This window comes from Melospiza melodia, chromosome 2 (assembly GCF_035770615.1).
Source record: "Melospiza melodia melodia isolate bMelMel2 chromosome 2, bMelMel2.pri, whole genome shotgun sequence".
Classification (NCBI taxonomy): Eukaryota; Metazoa; Chordata; class Aves; order Passeriformes; family Passerellidae; genus Melospiza; species Melospiza melodia.
In genome coordinates, this window is record NC_086195.1 from 19443348 (window position 1) to 19464172 (window position 20825).

The window sequence follows — 20825 nt, forward strand, 5'->3', positions numbered from 1 at the left end:
GTCAGACACATAGAGCTATGTTCACACTCACGATGTGTTCTGAGACCTCCAAGCAGCATTTCTGCTGATGACAATGAGCCTTAGTTCAGGCACCAGCTGTTTTGAGGTTTTTTAGTTCATAAACAAAGTGTCATGAAGCAGGATTCAGCTCATTTTATGTCTCAACTAGTCACTCTCAGGTTCTTTTTATAGTCCATGAAGAGACATAAGCATTTCTAGGGCACAAGCAAGCTGACCTATTTCTGTCCCGAATGTGGGATGGGATGAATCGCTCCCTGGAAATGCCAATTCCTCTCCGTTGACTACACATGAGAAGATGACCTGCTCTAGGAAACCACATTATGGTGTCTAAAAGCAGTCTCAGCTGCATGCATGTAACAAAGGCATTTCTCAGAGACATTGTCTTATCCCTTTTTTTTCCAGCTGAAGTGAAAGCTTAGTGCTAAGAAAAGTATTTTACAACAGCAAGGAGGGTCATTTACTGCAAGGACCATCATCTATCCAGTTAGATCTTGGCCAGCGAAAAGTCTTTCTCTACAGTGTAACAGAAAACAATCTGAAAAACAGCATTCATGTCAGATGAGAGCATCAGAGAGAGAACAAAAACTTTCCTAACAAATCTGCCATTCATAGAAAGTGCTAAGTTAATGAAAAAATATATATATGGCTATCATACAAGAGGTATTAATAACCAGTCCTCTGTCATTCTCAAAATAAGAAGATAATTTATCTGGGACATAATTAATTATTTTAATAATTTTTGGCTACGTTGCACCAGCACCCAAAGTTAAATCTGAAAATAAAGTGGCTAGGTGTTTCTCCAAAAGATTAGCTTTAAAGGTGTCCCATGCATGCCATACTTTTGTTCTTTAAAACATATTTTCCATTAAGATGCAAATGTAATACCTTTTTGCCTGGAGGAACTAGATTTTGATTTGCTTTGACAAGGTGGGAAAGTGCTTTCTTTATGTTCTTTTCTTTCATGCTTTGCAGCACAGCAGATGGAAGAAAAGTCTCTAATCCCCATTCTTTTCTGCAATAAAAGGCATATATTTAATTTCACATTCCTGTGATGATTATTTATCTAAAGACTGGTGACTACGATGCCAAGTGAATGATTACCTGAAAACAGAAGGAGAGTTGATCAAGTCCAGAGTTTTGCAATAACATGTTATTTCTTAAATTTAAACATTTTATTTTTAATGAGAAAGGTATTTTAAAATGATAAATAATTTCTCTTCTACCCCTTCCATCTCTTCATCCATGCCATTCAGAAAAGAATATTTAAGTTTGATATCTAAAGTCTATGTTAGACACTATTAATTACATTAAAAAGTATGATTACAGAATTAAAATAGCAGATAATTTAACAAATTTAATTTTATTTTATTGGTTTCTTTTAGAACATGGAAACAGAAGCTTTTTTTTGTCACCCTTATGTTTGGGGGTCAGGCGGTGGAGGTCTGGTTCCTCCTCAAATGCAACCAGTTTGCCTCCATTTACCAAATTATTTTTCTGCTTGAAGCACCCCTTTTGACAGAAGACTGACTCTTCACTCATCACTATTTTTGCAGTTTCATTAATAGGACAGAATATAACATTGCCTTCAATATGATGGATAAACTCTTCAAGACTGAGTGTGTAACAGTTATTATTTCCATTCTGCAAGCAAACTAAGCAACAGCAACAAAAGTTTTAGGGCTTAGTTTTTATTTTGTTGTGGGTTTTTTTTCAGTCTATACTGATATACACACATTTGCACTTTCCAATGTTTATTTTTCATTTTAGCTGTATACATGTATGTATGTATATGTAGTTTTAAATATATATAGAGTCTAACATAGGACAGGTGCCTACTGGAATACATCTGCATTTAAGAAATATTACAAACCCCAGTCTATGACCTACTGTCCTCTGAACCAACCAATAATCTGAATCTTACCATATTAATCTTTACTAAAACCATAGGATTCAGACCACATAAATGTAGATCTTAAATCACTGAAAGCAAATGAACTAATCATATTTACATTTATAGTTTATTTCACATGCCCAAACAGATGATCAAAAGGTAAAGCAGACCCAAAGGACAAAATGTACCACCCTTAACACACCTGAATTAATTTCAGGGACAAAGATTAAATCTAAACTGGCACATGCATACAGACATACTAAAGAAACAACCTTAAATAATCTACAAGTTACTCCTAACATTTCACTCTTAACGAACACACAGCATTCTCAACTTACTCTATGTACTTGAGGGAGATTTTCTGAGTTTGCTTGGTGGTCACAGTTGCAATATACATTTGTAATGCAGCCAGCCGCAGGGCAATGTCATATTTCAGTTCTGGTCCAAATCTTTCCTGGACCACATCATTACAGCTCTGCCAAAGAACCAGTAGAGGGAGCATCATGTTAAAAAATTTTGCACTAAAATAAATTACTGCTCTTTTCTTTTATTTCACCCCCCCTCCCCTGTTTTTTGTTGGTTTTTTGGTTTTTTTTTGTTTTTTTTTTTTTGTTTTTTTTGTTTTTTTAATTAACACTTCATGAAAAGTAACCCCTAACTCAGAAGCAGGACTCTGCTTTTGCTTTCAGAGGTGTCAGATATTTATGATATGGGCACTAATGAAAAATGCCAGTACTTCTGCCAAAGAGCAAAAGGCATGATTTTTTTCACCTAAGCTCTCTTCAGCCTTCGTGGAGAGAAGACTAATCCATCCTCCATCCCAAAGAGTGCTTGGAGGGTATCAGTATACCTGGATTCAGGATAGCAGGATTCCACCTGGTGAGATACTCAGGAGAACCACCCTGCTTGTACATCAGTCCTCCCATCCCCTTTACTGGAAGTCCCTTTTCAGACATCATTTCTGTCTGATATTACAGTACCATAAATGTTAACAATTAATTCAGCTTCACTCTTCTCTAAAGCCAAATATATTTTGGAAAGATATCAAAGCATACTACTTGGAGAGACTTATGAAGAAAGAGGACTTTGGAGATGATAGAGATTTGCGCATTCCCCAAGTGCATTCACTGGCTTTATGCAGCAGTAATAAAAGCCAGAATTCACTGCAACCATGCTTTTCTATGTGAAGATGTAAATTTATATATATAGAGTAAGTGTATTTTTTATTCTCCTTTACACCAGCAATGGCTGTGCTTTCACTTACCTGTACATAGAGATATTCAAAAGCAACTGGATCTCTTCTTAAAAGATCAATGGGATCCTTTGGGACAAAGCTAATCCTGAAAAGACATCTCATCTTATGCGAGCTTGGCCTTTGGGTCACCTAGGACAGCGCAATAATAATATTAGAGCTTGGCAACCCTGGCAGAGCAACTGGGTCCATAGCCTTGGGCAATGTTACCCTGCTCCAGAGCCCTGTGGTAGCAGGAAAAATAATTCTGCCAAAAAAAAAAAAAGATCTTTGCCATGGGCAACTTATTAAGTTCTTCACCTAAGAACATCTTATATATAATCTTGTGGAAGGACTTTTAGACTCATACAGGCATGACTGCCTGATAAAACTCATCCTCAAAGCAACAGAATTCACTCAAAACCAGGGTGAAACAGATTAAACAGACCTTAACAAAAACCATCCCAGTGAAATCCAAACTGAATTGAGCTTCAGCTGGACTAAAACACATAAAAGAGAAGAGTTAGGAGTTTGGGGAGAGGTCACATTTTATTTCTTAGGCTGTCTGAGAACACAAGTGAGGCCCAACTTGGCAGCCATTAGTCTCACCTTCTCTTGCTTGTTTTAATCCATGAGGCAAATTGAGAGAAATTAGGTCTTTTTCCTGGATTGTTCTGGATTAAGAGATCTACTCCATAACTTCTGACTAAGATTCAATACATTAAAAAATTAAAAAGTCTGCTTTATGTGTTGGTCAGCAAAACTTTTTTAAGCATCTAACTCGGTAATCTGGGTATATTCACAGGAGACCACTGCCTAGCAAACAATAACTGGATAATAATCCAAACCCACCATTATAAGTCATGGTCAGCAGCAACATTATAATGGCAAATTAAAGTATTGCTGATTTTACAGGAACTTCAAAAAAGACACCCTCAGAATTAATGTAGTTTATGTAATTTATTCATTAGGCTAATGCAGTTAGAGAGTTAGGGTACTTTAAAATCAATGTATTTTCTTGACAAAACTGTACTTTTAAAAATCTCCAATAGAAATCTCTGTCTTGCTCAAACAATTTTCAGAAGTTCTATTTATTGCACATTGTCTCACCTCTTTCCTAAGTATATAGACATACTCTGCACATATTAATAAAAGCTCCAGATAGGATTTTTGAAAGTGCACTAACTGAGTTTATTCTGATCTTTCTGATTTCGGTGAGAATTTTACCAATAACTTCAGGGAGATGGCTGGGCTAGGAGGACAAGTACTGAGTATTTCTGGATATTGTTCAATCACTGGGTAGCTTATACCCCCAAGAAAAGAATGTTAACATGGCAAAAGCAAGTGCTTAAAGGTTAGAAAATGCTACAAAGACTGTTATCTGGTAAACTAAGCTCCTTCACACCATTACACAGACTAATTATAATTACAGGAATTCTGTCATTTAAATTAAGTATCTACATCTAACGATCCATTTTTCCTTTTTCCTTCTTTTTCCAATTTAACTGAAATTAAAAAATATACTAATGTTCTCCTGAAACACAGAAATATAATAGAAAATTTCAGGCTAAACAATTTGGCAAAATGATAAGCAGATAAAATCAGGGTACTCTGCTGATAACTGCGAAGAAAGTTTAACTTTAGTCACACTTCCCTGATCTAAGGAAGAAAGTCACACCAACATTTTCTGTGTCACATTTCATCATCAATGAAGTGACACAATGTACCTCTGTGTAAACAAGCCAAACTTGACTTCATCAGAAAGAGACTATTCCCTGTCACACACATACAGATCTGTATAATCAAATTGGAACGAAATATCAAAATAAGGCTTTTAAATAAATTTGGCCAGACTGTGCTTCTCAGAATTGTTACCATGGATTTTCCAGCCGTTGAGTATGTTCACTAGCTGGGCCTCATATGATAGGAAAAGGTTAGGTAAGTATTTCTCAGATTTCAGTCTGATTTTTCAAATTCTTTATATTTTTGAAAGGCCCAATAAAGCAATTAAATATAATGTTTTTATATCAGAAAATTCCTGTGAGAACCTTATTCTTTCAATCACTTCTAAATATCCTAGCTATTTGATAGACTATATCAAACTAAAAAGCTTGCAGCTAATTCATCTGAGTAATGAAAAAGATGGAAAATTTACTGATTAAGCCATCTTAATAATATCTGTTTTCATAGACCATTACACAAACCTGAGTTAGAGTCTCTTGTTCATGTAGCAAAAGGAGCTTCGTTCCAGATCCTTCCACTCTCTGCTCCAGCATTAGGGAGAAGTGTTCAATACACTTGATGGAAAGCTTTTCTTGGAGTGTTAAGATGACATCCTAATTAACAAAGGATTTATAAGAAGTGCTTAAATTAATGAAATGCTTGGGATCCGGTTCTTCACTGCCGCACACCCTGAACGTACCCAGCACAGGGCAGAAGCCCAGGCTTTGTGCCTGTTTTGCACAAGTTTCCAGGACATCACAACAATTCTTCAAACATCCCCAAGATGGTAACAGATATGAATGTGAGAAATACATAAATTGGATTGCCAGGAATGGACAACATTCTGTTGAGATTTAACATGGAAATTATATTGGCATGGCCCTTAAATCATATCTGTCTCCCAGACAGATAAAACCCAACAGCAAAGAAGAAATGGTCTTATCACTATTCTCTTCCCTTTATCAGGGCCACGCCATCAAGTAGACAAACTAAATTTATAAGTTCAACAAAAAAATTTAGATGAATGGCCTTTATTTGTTCTTCTGGCAAAGGGGTTTTTAAATTTCACTTCTTGAGCTTTAAATGCTGACAGAAAAGTCAATGATGATGACTGTGCAGAACAATAGCTCTAAACTGATGGACCATATCAATTTTTAGAGACTCCTGATTAGCTTTTTTCGCACTGAATTATGACTAAGGAGAGTTAATTTGGGAACAACTGTATCTAAAATAGCAGCTAAACAAACCTCTTCACAAAACCATTCAACTAATCCCTACCTTACTTTCATATAATGCTTTGTAAATGTATGCAGATTTATTAATATCATTTGTCAAGGTATCTTTTACTTTAGTGAATACTGTAGGAAAAAGAAATACAAAATAACCCATCATTTAGAAACACTTTCACAGTATGTTGGTGACAAGATTAAAACATTTCCTTCCATCTGAAAGATTTTCAGATATACGTAAGTATCCAGATGGATAGGATTTAGTAAGGAGATCATGACAAATTGTAATCCAAGTGATTTAACATAATTTAGGAAGATTAATTGATCAATTACAGAGTGTTTAAGGAAAATCAAGACGAAACTGGTGGAAGGATGAAAAAATGTAAGTGGGAAGATGGGGACTGCTCTCTACAATATAGAGAATATAAGATAGCATCAAAGAATTGCTAGCTATCACTCTAAATAATAAAGGCTAATATTATACTATTCTGACCAATGGGGAATTTATTACTTTCACATTAAATCTACTTTTATTTATACATCTAAACTATCCTAAAAGACTGTGGACGTAACAGTAACATGAAGCAGCATAATACTAAATATAAGCTTTTAAGAGAGGGTAATGGCACTGCTTTCCATCACTAGCTCTTCTGGGCCTTTTAAAATATGAGGCTAAGGCACACAGTCTCTGAATTACTGCACCAAAGTTTTTGCTTTTCCTCCCATCTGATCATTTCAGAGTCGGCCCAGGTGCCGTGACCCAACAATATGGAAAGTGAGGGCTGCAGCTTAGGTGCTGCTTGCACCCTCCTTTTTTAAGTGGTGAACTACTGGACTGCTAGAGGTGGAAAAATCTGCATTTACCTTGACTCACCTGGGTGATGTCACCCCAGTTAAGCAAAGAAGCAACAATCCACACCCACCCACCCACACTGAGGAATACACAGACACATGCAAGAATATGTAATTTATAGCTGTGAAGGCCTCAGAATATATAATTGCCTGAATTAGATGCAAAAGAAATTATTCCTACCAATAGTCAAAATGACTAAGTTCAAAGCAGGCTTACAACATCAATACAGCTAGGTAGGTAACTGAGTCCCCATGGGTATCTGTGCCAATGACTTCAGATTTGACATTTGGTCTGACAGTACATGACACATCCACGACAGAACTACTGAAAACTAATGTAATGTGATGGCCAAAGACTGGTCTTCAGGGGAAAAACATCTTGGAATAGGTTGGTTGTTTATATGCTCATAACAGAAAATACTAGAAAGTGGTCTTGTGCTCCTTAGAAGGGTATGGAGAACTCACTAGCTACATGAGTAAGGTCTCCTATTTCTTCACCAGCCAAATTTTCAAATTAACTCAAGGAATTCAATATCCCATAGTTGTATCCCATGGATGGAATGCTTGTATCCACACCTGCATTCAGCTTATGCCTAAGGCATATATGCTACATTTATTAACAAATGTTGCATGCCATTTTCAAGCGTGACTCTAGCATGTTTTGCCATCAGACTGGAGGATATTTCTTGTCTGTCTTAGTAAATAACTCTCTTTGCTGCTCTAACTGATTGAGCATGCTGCTGAGCACAAAGGCAGCCTTTCTTTAAATATTCCTGGTTTTACAATCCCTTAAAACTTGCTAAAGCCTGCATCTCCAGCCTTCATCAATCATCCCACCCATGCCCCTCTCATGTCTCAGTGTAGATTTGGTAACCAAACTCTAGATCTGGTAACCAATCTGTGTTGAAACTAGCTTCCCCAAACAGTAATGCTTACCACACTGCTCCAAGGCTCTCACAGACACTGATGATGCCTCTGATTTAGGAACCCACATGGAACAGTGTCACACACGTTCCCTGGCAGACTCTGTTGTGTGCCAGGGCTTTACCTTTTTATTTCTGCATGTGAAATGTGTTATGGAAAGTGTAGAGAGCACTGCACTGAAGCAAGTAATTTATCACCAACATAATCCTACAATATTCCATCTTAAATTCACTGAATGATAAGCTGGATGATATTCAATCAGTAACCAACATCTTAATCTTCTTAGCTCCTGACTTTTGCTGACAAATCATGCTAGTGTTTGGCAGCATATCAAAACGATACAAGCACACAATTTTGATTGTGCTCCAAGCACATTAAAGTCATCACTTCTTCTTCACTGTACACAATACATTTTTAGGAGCAGAAAGATGGACCAAATCCTCATTATTTGTGAACTAAGAGTCCAGCTCAAACTGAACACACCAGTAATTTTGTTTTTAAAGCATTCCAAGTAAATGATAATTACTGAAGGTCTCATACCAAGGAATAGCTAGCTTACCTTTATTGAAGTGCTGCAGTCAAAACGGAAAGATTTGGTTTGCCCATTTTCAAGATACACCTTTAGAACATTTGGCATGAAAAGAAGCGAGTTGTCCTTAACTGTTTCCTGTCAAGCAAATAAGTGAATCAGGTTACAACATGCAACAAGAGAAATATAAACATTGTTCTATCAAGAAGTACAAAATTCTGACAGAAAAGCAAAAACTGAGAAGGAAGGCGCTGGCCCAAACTGAAAGTAGAAATATCCATGCCCTGCAAGGGTCTAGCCAGGCTCATTACTGCTGCCCTCTACAGGTTTCTGCCCTGGAAAAATACAACTGTTCATATACATTTTATGTCTGGCTTGGGGTACTCTTTTTCCCTAAATACTATCTGTCTGACAATAAATATTGCCTCTGAAGTTGAAACATTTTCACTGAAATAGAAAAATGGTTTACTGTTTCCCTGAATATAGTGAGTTATTTAGTGTTTTCAATCTAAAAAATTGAAACTACAGTTTGTTAGTAAGGATTACAATCAAGGTAATTAACATGTTCTTTATAGAGGGATATTAAATACTGCTCTTTCTTTCATCATTTAAGAAGAACAGCATATAACATTGCTACTGAATTTGATGATTCATAACCAGTATAGCAAAATAAATAGGGAGAAGGAAGGGAAACAAATCTTTGGAGATACTGTTTGCTTCTTTTTATTTTAAAAAGCAGAAATTGCTTTAGAAAAAATGCAGTATCAATTTAGGTTTGGAAGAGAGTTGGCTAAAGACATGAGAGTGGAATGATGCTCTGGCAAATTATGAAAATGAGCTGGGAGTTCATGTCTGAGGAGGAGTTCAGCGCCTCTCAAAGGGAGGCTGACATTGCCTGAGGTCTGGAAACAATAAGTTCAAGGAGATAAAACAAATTTTAAAGTGGTCTGTGAGGTTAATCGGTTTTTAAATTAAAATCTTAATCAGTTTTTCTGACATGGTACCTCTCTTGAGCTTATGGGCCTCACAAAAACATAGTTGATCTGAAGAAACCAACAGACAAACACTATCAAAAGTATAAGGACAAATGTGTTATCACCACAAAATTCATTCACTAGCATCTTAATTTTACTTTAAGGGACAAATTTTTCATAAAGTTATGGGCCTAGTGCACTTGAAAAAAGGTGTTTGGAAAACTTCAGAAACAGAAAAACCCTTCTCTTTCAAGCCTGTCACTGCTTTTCCTGCCGTGTAATTACCTCCCTTTCCAGGCTTGAGCTGTGCCTTTGGATGAAATGCACAATCCTTTCTGAGGTTAAATAGCTGCATACTCACCGACACCTGCCCATTGATAATTACTTCCTCAGAGAAGCGCACTTTGACAGGATTGGACTTCAATCTTGCCTTTTTTGCAGCACTAATAAAAGCTGATTTAGGAGACTGGAAGAAAAGATGATGACAAGATATATCACATAACTTAAAATTAAAACCTTTCTTTTCTTTTTTCAGTTATTTCCCCTATTATATGCTGGAAACTCCATGCATACAGCAACATTTTGCATACAGAAGAATGGAAATACAGTCAAACCATTATGCATCTTAAGGTAATCCCTACGTACATACACATAAGGAAACACCAGTACATACTGAAAATACTGGAAATTAATCCACTGTTAGACTGGAGCAATGAGAAGGGTTCTCAGCGCACACAGAAATTCCTGTAGTGTTCCCACAATGACTGTAGTCACCCAATCTCATCTGCATGAAGGGACACTGACCAGAGACCTACCAGCGACCCTTTCTTTACAGACTGAATGGAAAATCTTTGCCTAATCTGTGATCTACTGGACAGACATACACACAAATTTTGCAAGAAAAGTGTCAGTGAGGTCTCCAAATGCAGTGGCATCTCACTGTATTTGTGCACTTCGGAGCACAGGTGAAAACCACCAAGAGGCACCTGCAGGCCATCAGGCTTCCCCTGAAGGCATCCCCTAAACACACCCTGTGCCATCAACTTTGACATGTTGTAGGGCTCCATGGATTAGAAATGTAGAAGCATTCTGAATTTTCTTCTGAGACCTACTTGACTTTTACCTACTACATTATGCAATGAGTTCACCTGTTTTCATCCCCGGGAAAAAAAGCTGACTGGAGAAATTTGGCTAACAGCTACTTTTTAGTAACAAAATAAATATTCACAGTCAATGGGATTTCCGTTTTCAGCAGCAGAAGTGAGGTTGGTATATTCTCAGGTAAGTTGCAAACACAGTGCTTCTTGGCACTGCCTCCTTCATGACCGTGATAATGGGCAATGGAAGACTTTCTCACTTTGGCTGAAAGTCACTGGGCTCTTTTAGCCAGGTTTTGATCCATTTGTTTCATGAACATATGAATTAATAATTTCAGAATCTCACTCTAAGTCCTAAGTGGCCTTCCTAGTTTTGAATAAAGACTTACGTCATGTTGGTTTTCCTGTGAGAAAAGGAAAGCGGAGGCACAAGTGGTGATGATGCAACGTGGCATGAGAGCTGTCCTTGTAAACATGGGAAGTCTCATTTCTATCACTCAAATTCTGACTCAACTAACAATCTGCAGGAGCAATGGAGTAGTCCAAGTTGGAAACAACGTGCTCCTCTGTTTCTGTCTCTGATCTCTGCTGAAACTGCTTAAAAATTTATTTTCTTGTGATGCAGAAGCCTTGATTCAACCAGCTAGTTAGTTGTTTCTAGTAACTAGCAGCAACAAGTCTAGTTCATTTCTGCATGCCTCAAATCTATCATCACATTGAAAACATGGTAACTATTACCATAGGTTCAGTATCAACCAGTGAACAAGGAATGAACACTGCCACATTCTCCCAGGAAATATCAGAGACATCCAGTAATCCCTGAGGCACAAAATAGAATCAAGAAATAAAAATAAATGCTTCTTTGCTTTCACAGTTCATTCTTTCTTACCTCTCTAGCACATATGACCACACAATAATCAATAATAACAGAAAATTCAACCCCATGAACAAACCAAGACCAGCTTCCATAGTCACTGCTGAAAAAAGTGGAAGGTCCCCAGAAGTTTTGAAACAACCACAAAAAAAAAAAAAAGGAATAGTGCACAAAAAAAAAAAAAAAGGCATCTCAAGGTGGGGGACCTTGCTGACTTCTTCAGCAAGAGGGGACAATATGGAAATGCTGAAGCAGTTTAAATACTGTCCTCTGGAGATTAATTCCTAGAAAGATACCGTATAAAACAGTACCATGATTCCATGATTAATAAAACAACTCTAGTGATGCCTTCTCTGATTTCCTTCCTCTCCATGTAGCCCCCCTTGGCAATGTGTAAGGGGGATAGTCTATTTGGCACCCAAGTAATAGACTGCAAACTGTTGATTCCACTGCCACAGGGCAGCACAGCAGCAGGAATAGGCCACTGGCTTTCCCTTGCAAGAACATGGGAAAAACAGTGGCTTTCTCTTACTATTCTTGCTGAAAAAATCTCTGTGCTGTTGCTTGCTTTTATTACAGATGAGTCACCAGTCTGGCCTCTCTTGACAGGCAGACTGCCAAATTTTTTCTGGATTCTGGCAAGGTTATTCCCATACAGCAATTCTGGAAAACCACTATGTGTCCCTATTGCTCTCTACAACCTCTTTCTTTTTCTCTGTACAGCCTCAAAAGTCACTTGCAGGAGGCATGAACACTTAAATTATGTTATTACAAAATGCAATCAATAACTAAAGGTTTGAACATATGTGGGCTTCCAAGAACCCCTCTGGGATGTGGGGTTTAATGTACCCATTGTACAGCCATGGGAGCACACCATGGTCTGCCATAAAACATGGCACTTCCTTTCATCTCCACTTTTGCTGTGGATACATGGGAAGGACTCTGGCCCTTTGCCAGGCACTCCAGGTGAGCCTGGAGCAGACTGTTTTCCAAAAAGCTGCAAACTATAAACTAGGGGTGTAAGAAAATGAAACAGCTGTGCCAGGTATTTGGGAGAACATTCTCTACTGGTTAAAGGTTTGAGTAATAGCCCAGCTTTTGTGTTTAATTGCGCAATGTCATTGTTTCTACCTCTGCATCAACTTGACACTTGACATTTTCTCCTTGGGAATAGAAGTGTTTCTAAAGGATGTGCAAATACCTGGGAAAACAGTTAGGTTTGATTGTTGGAATTTGCCTGTCCAACAAAGCCTCAGCAAGATGATGTGCAGCTCTATTGTATTTTAATGTCTTTAGGTTTGTAAAGAATGCTATCACGTAATGATTCTCACAGTGCCAGAAAATAATTCATTTATTTCTGAGGCTCTGTGTTTTAGCCAAATGGATGCCATTATTCTCAGTTAACGACCTTAAGCAGGAGGTGTTTACACTAATGCAGGACATCTATCACTGCAAGTAAAGTATTTGCATTGTCACAGATAAAAACAGCTTAATTAGAGTGACTTTTGCAAAATGAGGGCACACATTTTAACAAGGAGTCAAAATAACTCAAAACCCTCCAAACTTTATTCTGTGTGACCTGAGCCCTGTTTCCCATTAAAAGCTCAAATTTATTAGGATTTTAAATAATTTTTACTTGTTTACATAGAATTCAAAGGAAAATATAAGCTGATCATTTCATCACTGCCTAGAGAAACTGCTAACAAGAAAAACGAAGCACTGCACAGAGATATACTTGGAGAAAATAATAGTGAAGACCTAGACCCTACTTTGAACCGTGCTTATAGTGACTGCAATCAATGGGCTTCCCATCAGCAGGGTCAAAACACAAAAGACTGCAGAGCAGACTTTCAGGAAAATGTTACCTTCTCATTTCCTAGACTTTTCAAAATCAGATCCTATATTTGTCAGCAGCATTAGAGCAGGTCATTTATTAATAGATTTTAGAAACAACAGCCTACATTATGAGGGAAACTTTTTTGGTGGAAGTAAAAATGCACTAGGCATAAACTATAATTCGGGGGAGATTGCAAAGGAAGTGGGTTTTATTTGCTGAAAAAGCCCCTTTGAGTGCCCTTGCCAGTAGAGGTGCTGCAACAGCAAAACCTTTACTCATGCTCAAGAAAAATAAAGGATTTAGTAGCTAGAAGAGCACAGTGTAGTACTGAGATATCATAAAGAAATAGAATGATAGCAGTATAGGACAATCACAAGGTGAAAAGAAAATCTGCTCTGTAACCGTAAGCATCAAAATTAGAAATATTACATTTAAAATTACAGAATGACTGTAGTTTTTAAATAGTCACAGAGTGTATATATGCAATAAATTTTAAACTTGTTTTTTAAAAATAGTCATTAGTTTAATATAAAATACTTAGTATCCTAGAAAATAAGGAAAAAATTGCACAAGTGCAAAAAATGTGTTGACTTTTTGGTTCATGGCTAACAGCAATGACAAGCACCAGTATTTAACAAGCAAATAAAAGGTGAGTAAGAGGATGAATTATATTTATTAAGTGGAACAGGACATAATGCCCAAAGGCAAACTAAATATGGTAATTCATAGCTGCGAACAAGGCTGAAAAGACTACACTGGCTCACAAGAGCATTGTAAAAGAGCAAGTAGGGACATGGAAGATATAATGTGCAGAAGTTTTACCACACATATATTTGTGATAACCACATGGCACTGACAGAGGATCATCAGGAGTATTTCTTTGTTGAACTCTTGGCATAAATTTAATTGTTGGAATAGTGGTCAGATCTAGGTTCTCTCTTAAAAAGTTGGCAATCTATCATTGACAATTGCATTTAATTATTTGCATTATTTATATTTTACCATTTGTAGATGGTAATCACAGTCTGATCATTACTACAACAAACTCTCAATAAGATTGTTGCCACAACCATTATGATCCAGAAATGTTATTTACTGTAACTTTTCTGCAACTGTTGTGTCTCAGAAGTATAACTATGTTAAAACAAGAAGCATCTCTTTCAAAACAGAAGAAGATCCTATCTATCTTTTTCCCATTGCAAAACTTAATGCACAGCAAAATTGCCATAGATCTCAGCCAGGCCTGGACTTCATCCAAGGAGCTTAAGAGATTAATCATGAAGGCAAGCTATCAAATGATTTCTGCACATAAAATCTGAAAGGATATCAAACAGGCAAGTTATTTGATCTAAGTAATGCTTAAAACTTAATAAGGCAACAATCAGAATGATAGTTCATTTACAGAATAAAACAGTCGGAAACTATAATCAAATGCCATACTTCCAGAAATCAAAACTCTGAACTGCTTTAACTGCTTGAGCTGCTTGGTGACCTCCCTAGGAGCACTGGTCATAAGAACCTAACAGAGATTTGTAGATTGATGGAAAGAAAAAGATAGCCTAATGCTTTGGCTTGGTCATAATTAAAATGAAATTTTAATGTGTTTAAGCATTAAACAAAACTGAATGCATTTAAGCAAAAATTATCTGCAAAAGCTGTCAAAGAGTACTAAGTGAACTACAGAGTACCATAAATCTAGATTACATCTACTTTCACCTGCAATCATAAAGGATGGTTACTTAAATGCAAAATCAAACCACACTCTAAATAGCACAAATAAAACCAATTAAGAAATAGCACTTTTGTAATCCATCTTGGCAGATATTTTTCATGCAATGGCAGAAGGAAAATCACCATTAAGAAGAGAGATCGATGAAATGTTTGTTGAGCCGTACTTCTGTCAAGAAGAGGGAAGAAATTCAGTCTTTATTTAAAAACTCTTACTTTCCTTTGTCTGGTTTCTACCTCATCATTTTTTAGCAAAATAGTAAAAGGAAACATGGAGGAGGCAAAATTAAACAAATGTGCATCAGAACTTTTGAAGGCATAAATATTATTTCCAAACTGTAAAGCAAATCCTGTTTGTCAGAGGATTCCCTGCACAGAAGACCAGGACAAGTACACAGCTGGAGTCAGCAACACCCAGGGGTTGCAAGGCTGAAAGAGATGCCAACAGGCTCAGGCACTAGTGACAGCAATGGTGTGGTGGCAGTACGAGGGCCAGCATGGACCAGACGTTCAAACTGACTCAGGAGTACCCAGGCGACCTTGCAGCCCAAGGTTTGCATAAACTGAGGGGTCTTGCACTGCTTCAGGGCCAAAACCTGGCTGCACAAACTGGCATCATCCCAACTGCTCCACAGCCCTACAGACACCCCTGCTTCCACTGCAGAAAAAAATTGAAGCTGAAAGCAGTAAGAAGAGGATGCTATGAATCAATAAAAGCCTGGTCTGGAGAGGGAGGGAGGGAAGTACAATAATACTGCACAGATGAAATCTGCCAGCTGCAACAGTCCTGCACTCAAGGCCCTCTCAACCAGTTCATTTCACTAAGCATCCCCACCTTGGAGTAAAAATCAGTCAATTAAAGCTAGCACCAACATGCAGGCATTAATCTCATTTTCTAACTGCTCTGTGCACATTCTTGGGGAGACTATCTTCATGCCTACAAGAGCTTAAATGTCCATCACCCCCTAAAACCACAAGTGATTTGTCTGCTGAGGTAGAGTGGGGGACACCGATAGACATACAGAATGGGGCAGTGCAAATTCATGTACAAATGGCTCACAGAAAAAGGTTTCAGTAGCATCCTTAGCTCAGTGACATCTAGAGGTATTTCAGATAATGATTAGATTTTGCTGCTACTTAATGAGAGGAGCAGATTCTGCCTTGTCAGGCCTCACAAAGAGCTTGAACAAATAGCTGTGAATCACAGACCAACACAATTAAAGAATGGAAGGTACCTCAAGGATTATCCAGTTCCAAGCCCTGTGCCATGGACAGAGATAGTTGCTAATAAACAAGGTTGCTCAGAGCTCCATCCAGCCTGGCCTTGAACACTTCCAGGGATGGGGCATCTGCAACTTCTCTGGGCAGCTTGTTCCAGTGCTTCACCACCCTCAGAATAAAGAATTTCCTCCTAATGTCTAGTCTAAACCTACTCTCTTTCAGTTCAAAGCTACTATCCCTTGTCTTATCACTACATGCAACACCTCACACTTGGTTAAACCTCAAAAGATTCCCATGGGCTCATTTCTTGAGCCTCTGGTCCTTCAGGTCCTTCAGGTGTGTCAACCATCCCCCTTGACTTGGTGTCACTTAGAAATCTGCTGAGGATGCACCTAATCCCTTTGTCTATGTCATTGACAAAGATATTAATTAACACTGGCCTCATTACAGATCCCAGAGGGACATAATTTGTCACTGATGTCCAGCTGATGATGGGGATTCTGAGATGTTGAACACAACCTTCTGGATTTGAGCATCCAACAAATTCTTCATCCACCTAACAGTGCCTCTAACAAATCCATCTCTCTCCAATTTAGAGAAGGATGTTGTGGATGCCCTGATGTGTCAAAGCCCTGATAGAAGGTATGTGTAGCCCACCCCTTGTCCACTGATGCAGTCACTCCATAGAAAGCCACTACTCTGGTCAGGCAAGACTTGCCCCTGGTAAAGATACCAGGCGATGACTTTCCTTCTTTTCCAGGTTAAAGACTGGAGAAGGACTGTACCTGTGCTGTAAGGTCTTCCATTGGACATAGAGTGCACAATTTATTTGGATTTCAGCTTCCCTTACATTCAGTTCATACAAGGCTTGCTCTCAGACCAGCTGCATAATGGTAAGAGGTCACAGCACCTCACAGAGTACTACTACCCTTTGCTGTCCACTTTCAAGGGCTACACATAGGTCCACTAAAGCACATGCCCTTTCTTCACCTGACATTTATAGACAAGAATTAAGCCTGTCAATGGATGAAACCTGTATAAAAAAGAAAACTGTGTGAGGATTTCTTTTCCCCCATTATATATATATTCACTGTGACCTAAACCACTGGCTGTAAACCAGCAAGCTTTAAAGGCAGATAGGCTCTTTATTTAGTCAGACCACACCTCATTTTCATTTAAGGTGACTGATATTGACCTGATCCCAGATCACCCTCCTGACAGAGGTCTTACTGCAAGGTAGCAGCCCCTGCCCATTTTTGCTGTGGAATGCATGCTTTTTCCCCATGAATTAGGTGCAGTGCAGACTGGCTTCTAGAAAGGTGCAGGACAAGTAAAGCTGCATGGCCACCTCAAAACTTACCAGAAAGGCTAATGACTAGTACAAAGACACACAGTTGCATTCTCAAGATGTACATTTTGGCAGCTTCACCAGATAAACTTGTTTTCAAATCTTTGTGTCAAATCCACCTCATCTCTTATTCTTGCATGAAATGGATGCAATTATCCTTTCTTAATGAAAACTGCTGTGTATCAGGCTAAACAATGGGGAGCCAAATGGACCTGCTGAATCTGAATTACTCCTGATGCATGGCTGAGGCCCCTCAGCAGCCTGCAATGTCCACATGGCTGCGCATGGACAGATGAGCTTCCTCCCCTGGCTTGCTTTCTCCCATTTTTCATGGGAGATGGGTTTGAGGTCACGAACCCACTCCCACAAACCACTGAGTAAGTTGCAAAGTCACATTGCATCAACCAGCTCTGAATGGGCTGCAGTTTCTCCCAGTCCATTCAAGGAAACTTCACATGGGTGTCTGTCTGTCTCTGCTCTCCCTTCACCTCCACAGGCTGGAGATGCAGACAGAGCCCTCCCTTAGATAAAGTACAGCTGCTTTGCTGCAGCAGTGTAACTTTGTGGGACCAGGGCAGAATCAAGAAAAACCCAGGAACTGCAGCAAACAAGAAATTGAAGCAGAACTCAGAATTCTGCTCTATCACTATGACTTAAAAGACTGTTATTTTTTAATTTACTAATGTAGCCTTTGAGCAGAGGACACAGTAATGCCATCTTAACACCACCTTTAATAGACACAGCCCTTATTGCACTTACTTCTTTTTATTGCACAGATAATGCAGGGACACAAGCAGAATATGGCAGAAAAAGAAGCTGCTATGTTGCTAGGAAACTAATTCAGAAAACATTGACAATACTTACAGGGTAAGGTTGAACAACAGTGAGGAGGATCGATTCTTTGCAGCTTCTATAAAAAGAAAAAACAAAGCAAAATCAAGTAAAGAGTCATTCTTTTATTCACTATTGATAACCTGCTTTTCTTTTTAATGAAGAAAACTGCATTAATATGGAAGAATGTTCATTACAATGACATAGCAGAGTAGTACAGAGATTAATAATATGCCAAAATAACGACACATATTATGGAATAAGTTTTTTTTGCAATCTAATAAATTGAATTGGCCTAACAGTGCGGTTTATGCTACAAAATTTTTGCTTCATCAGAGAAACCTGCATGCTGCAACAATGGTTGTCTCTAGCAAGAATGAAGTAACCTTTGATTAATTGCATTGGTTCAGTATCTGTAGTCCATTAATTTCTTTTACCTACTTTACAAATGCAAGTCACTTTTATACCACCTAGCTCTTGTAGACTTCAAGCCAAATCTTTTTGAAACAGCAGCATTCTTTTTTAAAACAAAAATGAGGACAAAATTTAACCTCCAATCCTTCTCTAGCTCACCTTTTTAAATGGGTGGAAAAAGACTAATGTTTGGTGAATACTCCCATTAGAATTTTAAGTTTTTACAGAATTGCTAAGGAAAGGTTTTTCTTTCAATTTAAACAGCTCTTCTTTATGATGAAAAACATAGTAAATGCAAAACATATGAAAATCTCTAAAAATCCACAACTGATTTACAGGATAAACAGAAGAAAATATTACAAATCTTGATGTGACCAAGTGGCCTAGACAAATAATACATATATTTTAATTATTGGTGAGTAGATGGGGGTGGTGGGTAACTGTGGAAAAGTAAAGTGGAAGGAAGGAAGAAAAGACAATCACAGTCTATAGCTCTTGTATTATCTTTTGATCAGATGGTTGCAGTGGGTGATATTAGTTAAGAAAAGGTCAGCTGTCATTTTGTTGAGACAGAATTAAATTTCTATTGGTTTTACTACTTTAAAACATAAATTGTTTATTTATCTGAGTTACCACCTGGCTAAATTGACATGGAACTGATTTTGCATGCCTGACCCCTTGAGCAGAACTAACTAAAAAAAAAAATCATACTGTATTGGTTGCATATAGGGTCACCTTATAGGAAAAATGACAACACTGATATGCAACTTAAGAAGCCAAAAGGCAAAAAAAATGGAGGAGAGAATGAAGGCCTAGTCAGAAAACTATTCTGTAAAGTCAGTCTATACTTGATGAAGCAAACACATTATTAAATGCCAACAGGGATAACAAACTCTACTTTTGCCAGAGCCATCAGTCATGTAAGGAGCAAAGTCTAATCTAATACCATGTAACTAAAAAAAAAATTGCTAGAGCTTCAATTTTTTACTTCTTTTATTAGATATTTGCATTATTACCACATTTTTTGGGAATCTACAAATGCATGTTAAGAAAGGTAATTTATTTCAAGAACCTCATAATCTCTGTGCTATCCACATCTATCCAATTATGATTGCTATATTGACCTAGGCAGGTTAGTAGACAGAAAGGCTCACAGTTGTTAGTTTGGGATAAACTGCAGCACTGGGATAACTGCACCATGACCAAGTGATCCTTTCAATTTCTTTGAACTCACTACTTTATGTTTCTCATGCTGTGTATGATTACCGCCACCACCTCTGCCTCCTGCAGTCCAGCTATGCTAGAGAGTTGTCTTTAAAAATAAAATCAGCTTCTCCTGAAAATGCTTTTCAGCTATTCATTATTCTTGGATTAAACCTGTCCAGGTGTCAGGCTAGGCAAGATTCATGCTAGATTAGAAAGTGTTTTGTTTTTTTTTGACTAAAAGATCAAAAGGTATATCTGGTGGAAAAGACTTTCTTGTAGGATAAACACTTGCATTGGAAGGATGCTAGACTGGACCATACACTCAACATTTAAGGTTATAATAAGACCCTTTGGAGTATCTTCTTAGTTTCACCCTGAAATGTCTTTCCTAACGTGCCTAAATTAAAAAAAAAAAAAAAGCCTATATTACAGTTATTTTAATACCTTTCATACTCACTTAACAACTACCTAATTATTTCTGTGCTCTTTTAGAGTCACTTAAGACCAAACATCTGCACTACCAGCTTAGAAAACAAGCTGCTGACTCTTTGAGTGCTCTGCCATCTCACTGGCTAACACCAACATCACAACAAAATATCTTCATGTTTCTTTCATTTCCTGGCATTAGAATCAAATAGTGATAACAAGGCTGAAAAAGCTGATGGGAATTTGTGATTCATCTCTCTGTCCTTCTCCGTGTCCTGCGTGGTGATTATATTTGACCATTCTCACTACTCCTCACAGCTACTTGGGCTGCAACAAGAAGAGAATATAGATGGTTTGAGAATCAAATCATGTCTATTATAAAGGTTAAAGTTGCATTACTAAGTATCAGGCATCTCGAGCTGCATGAGGCATTAACATTCAGCTACAATGCCAGCCTCCGTGAACTTGAA

At 37.9% G+C, this 20825-nt stretch overlaps 1 protein-coding gene and 1 long non-coding RNA gene across 6 annotated transcripts in view; one reads left to right on the forward strand and one right to left on the reverse strand.

Annotated features, from left to right (window-relative positions):
- Positions 1-20825, reverse strand: part of FRMPD4 (FERM and PDZ domain containing 4) — a 291048-nt gene that overhangs the window by 12450 nt on the left and 257773 nt on the right. For all 5 annotated transcript variants that reach the window (XM_063183398.1, XM_063183384.1, XM_063183389.1 and 2 more), the window contains 7 exons: positions 18343-18388; positions 9735-9839; positions 8430-8537; positions 5348-5479; positions 3177-3296; positions 2251-2387; positions 907-1033 (listed from right to left, as the gene is read on the reverse strand). In XM_063183398.1, coding sequence (XP_063039468.1) covers positions 907-1033; positions 2251-2387; positions 3177-3296; positions 5348-5479; positions 8430-8537; positions 9735-9839; positions 18343-18388 — 775 coding nt within the window. The remainder of the gene's footprint in view (positions 1-906; positions 1034-2250; positions 2388-3176; positions 3297-5347; positions 5480-8429; positions 8538-9734; positions 9840-18342; positions 18389-20825) is intronic.
- Positions 9946-20238, forward strand: LOC134413661 (uncharacterized). Its single transcript, XR_010026564.1, has 3 exons — positions 9946-10003; positions 16581-16772; positions 16891-20238. It is a non-coding gene; the product is annotated as an uncharacterized LOC134413661 (long non-coding RNA).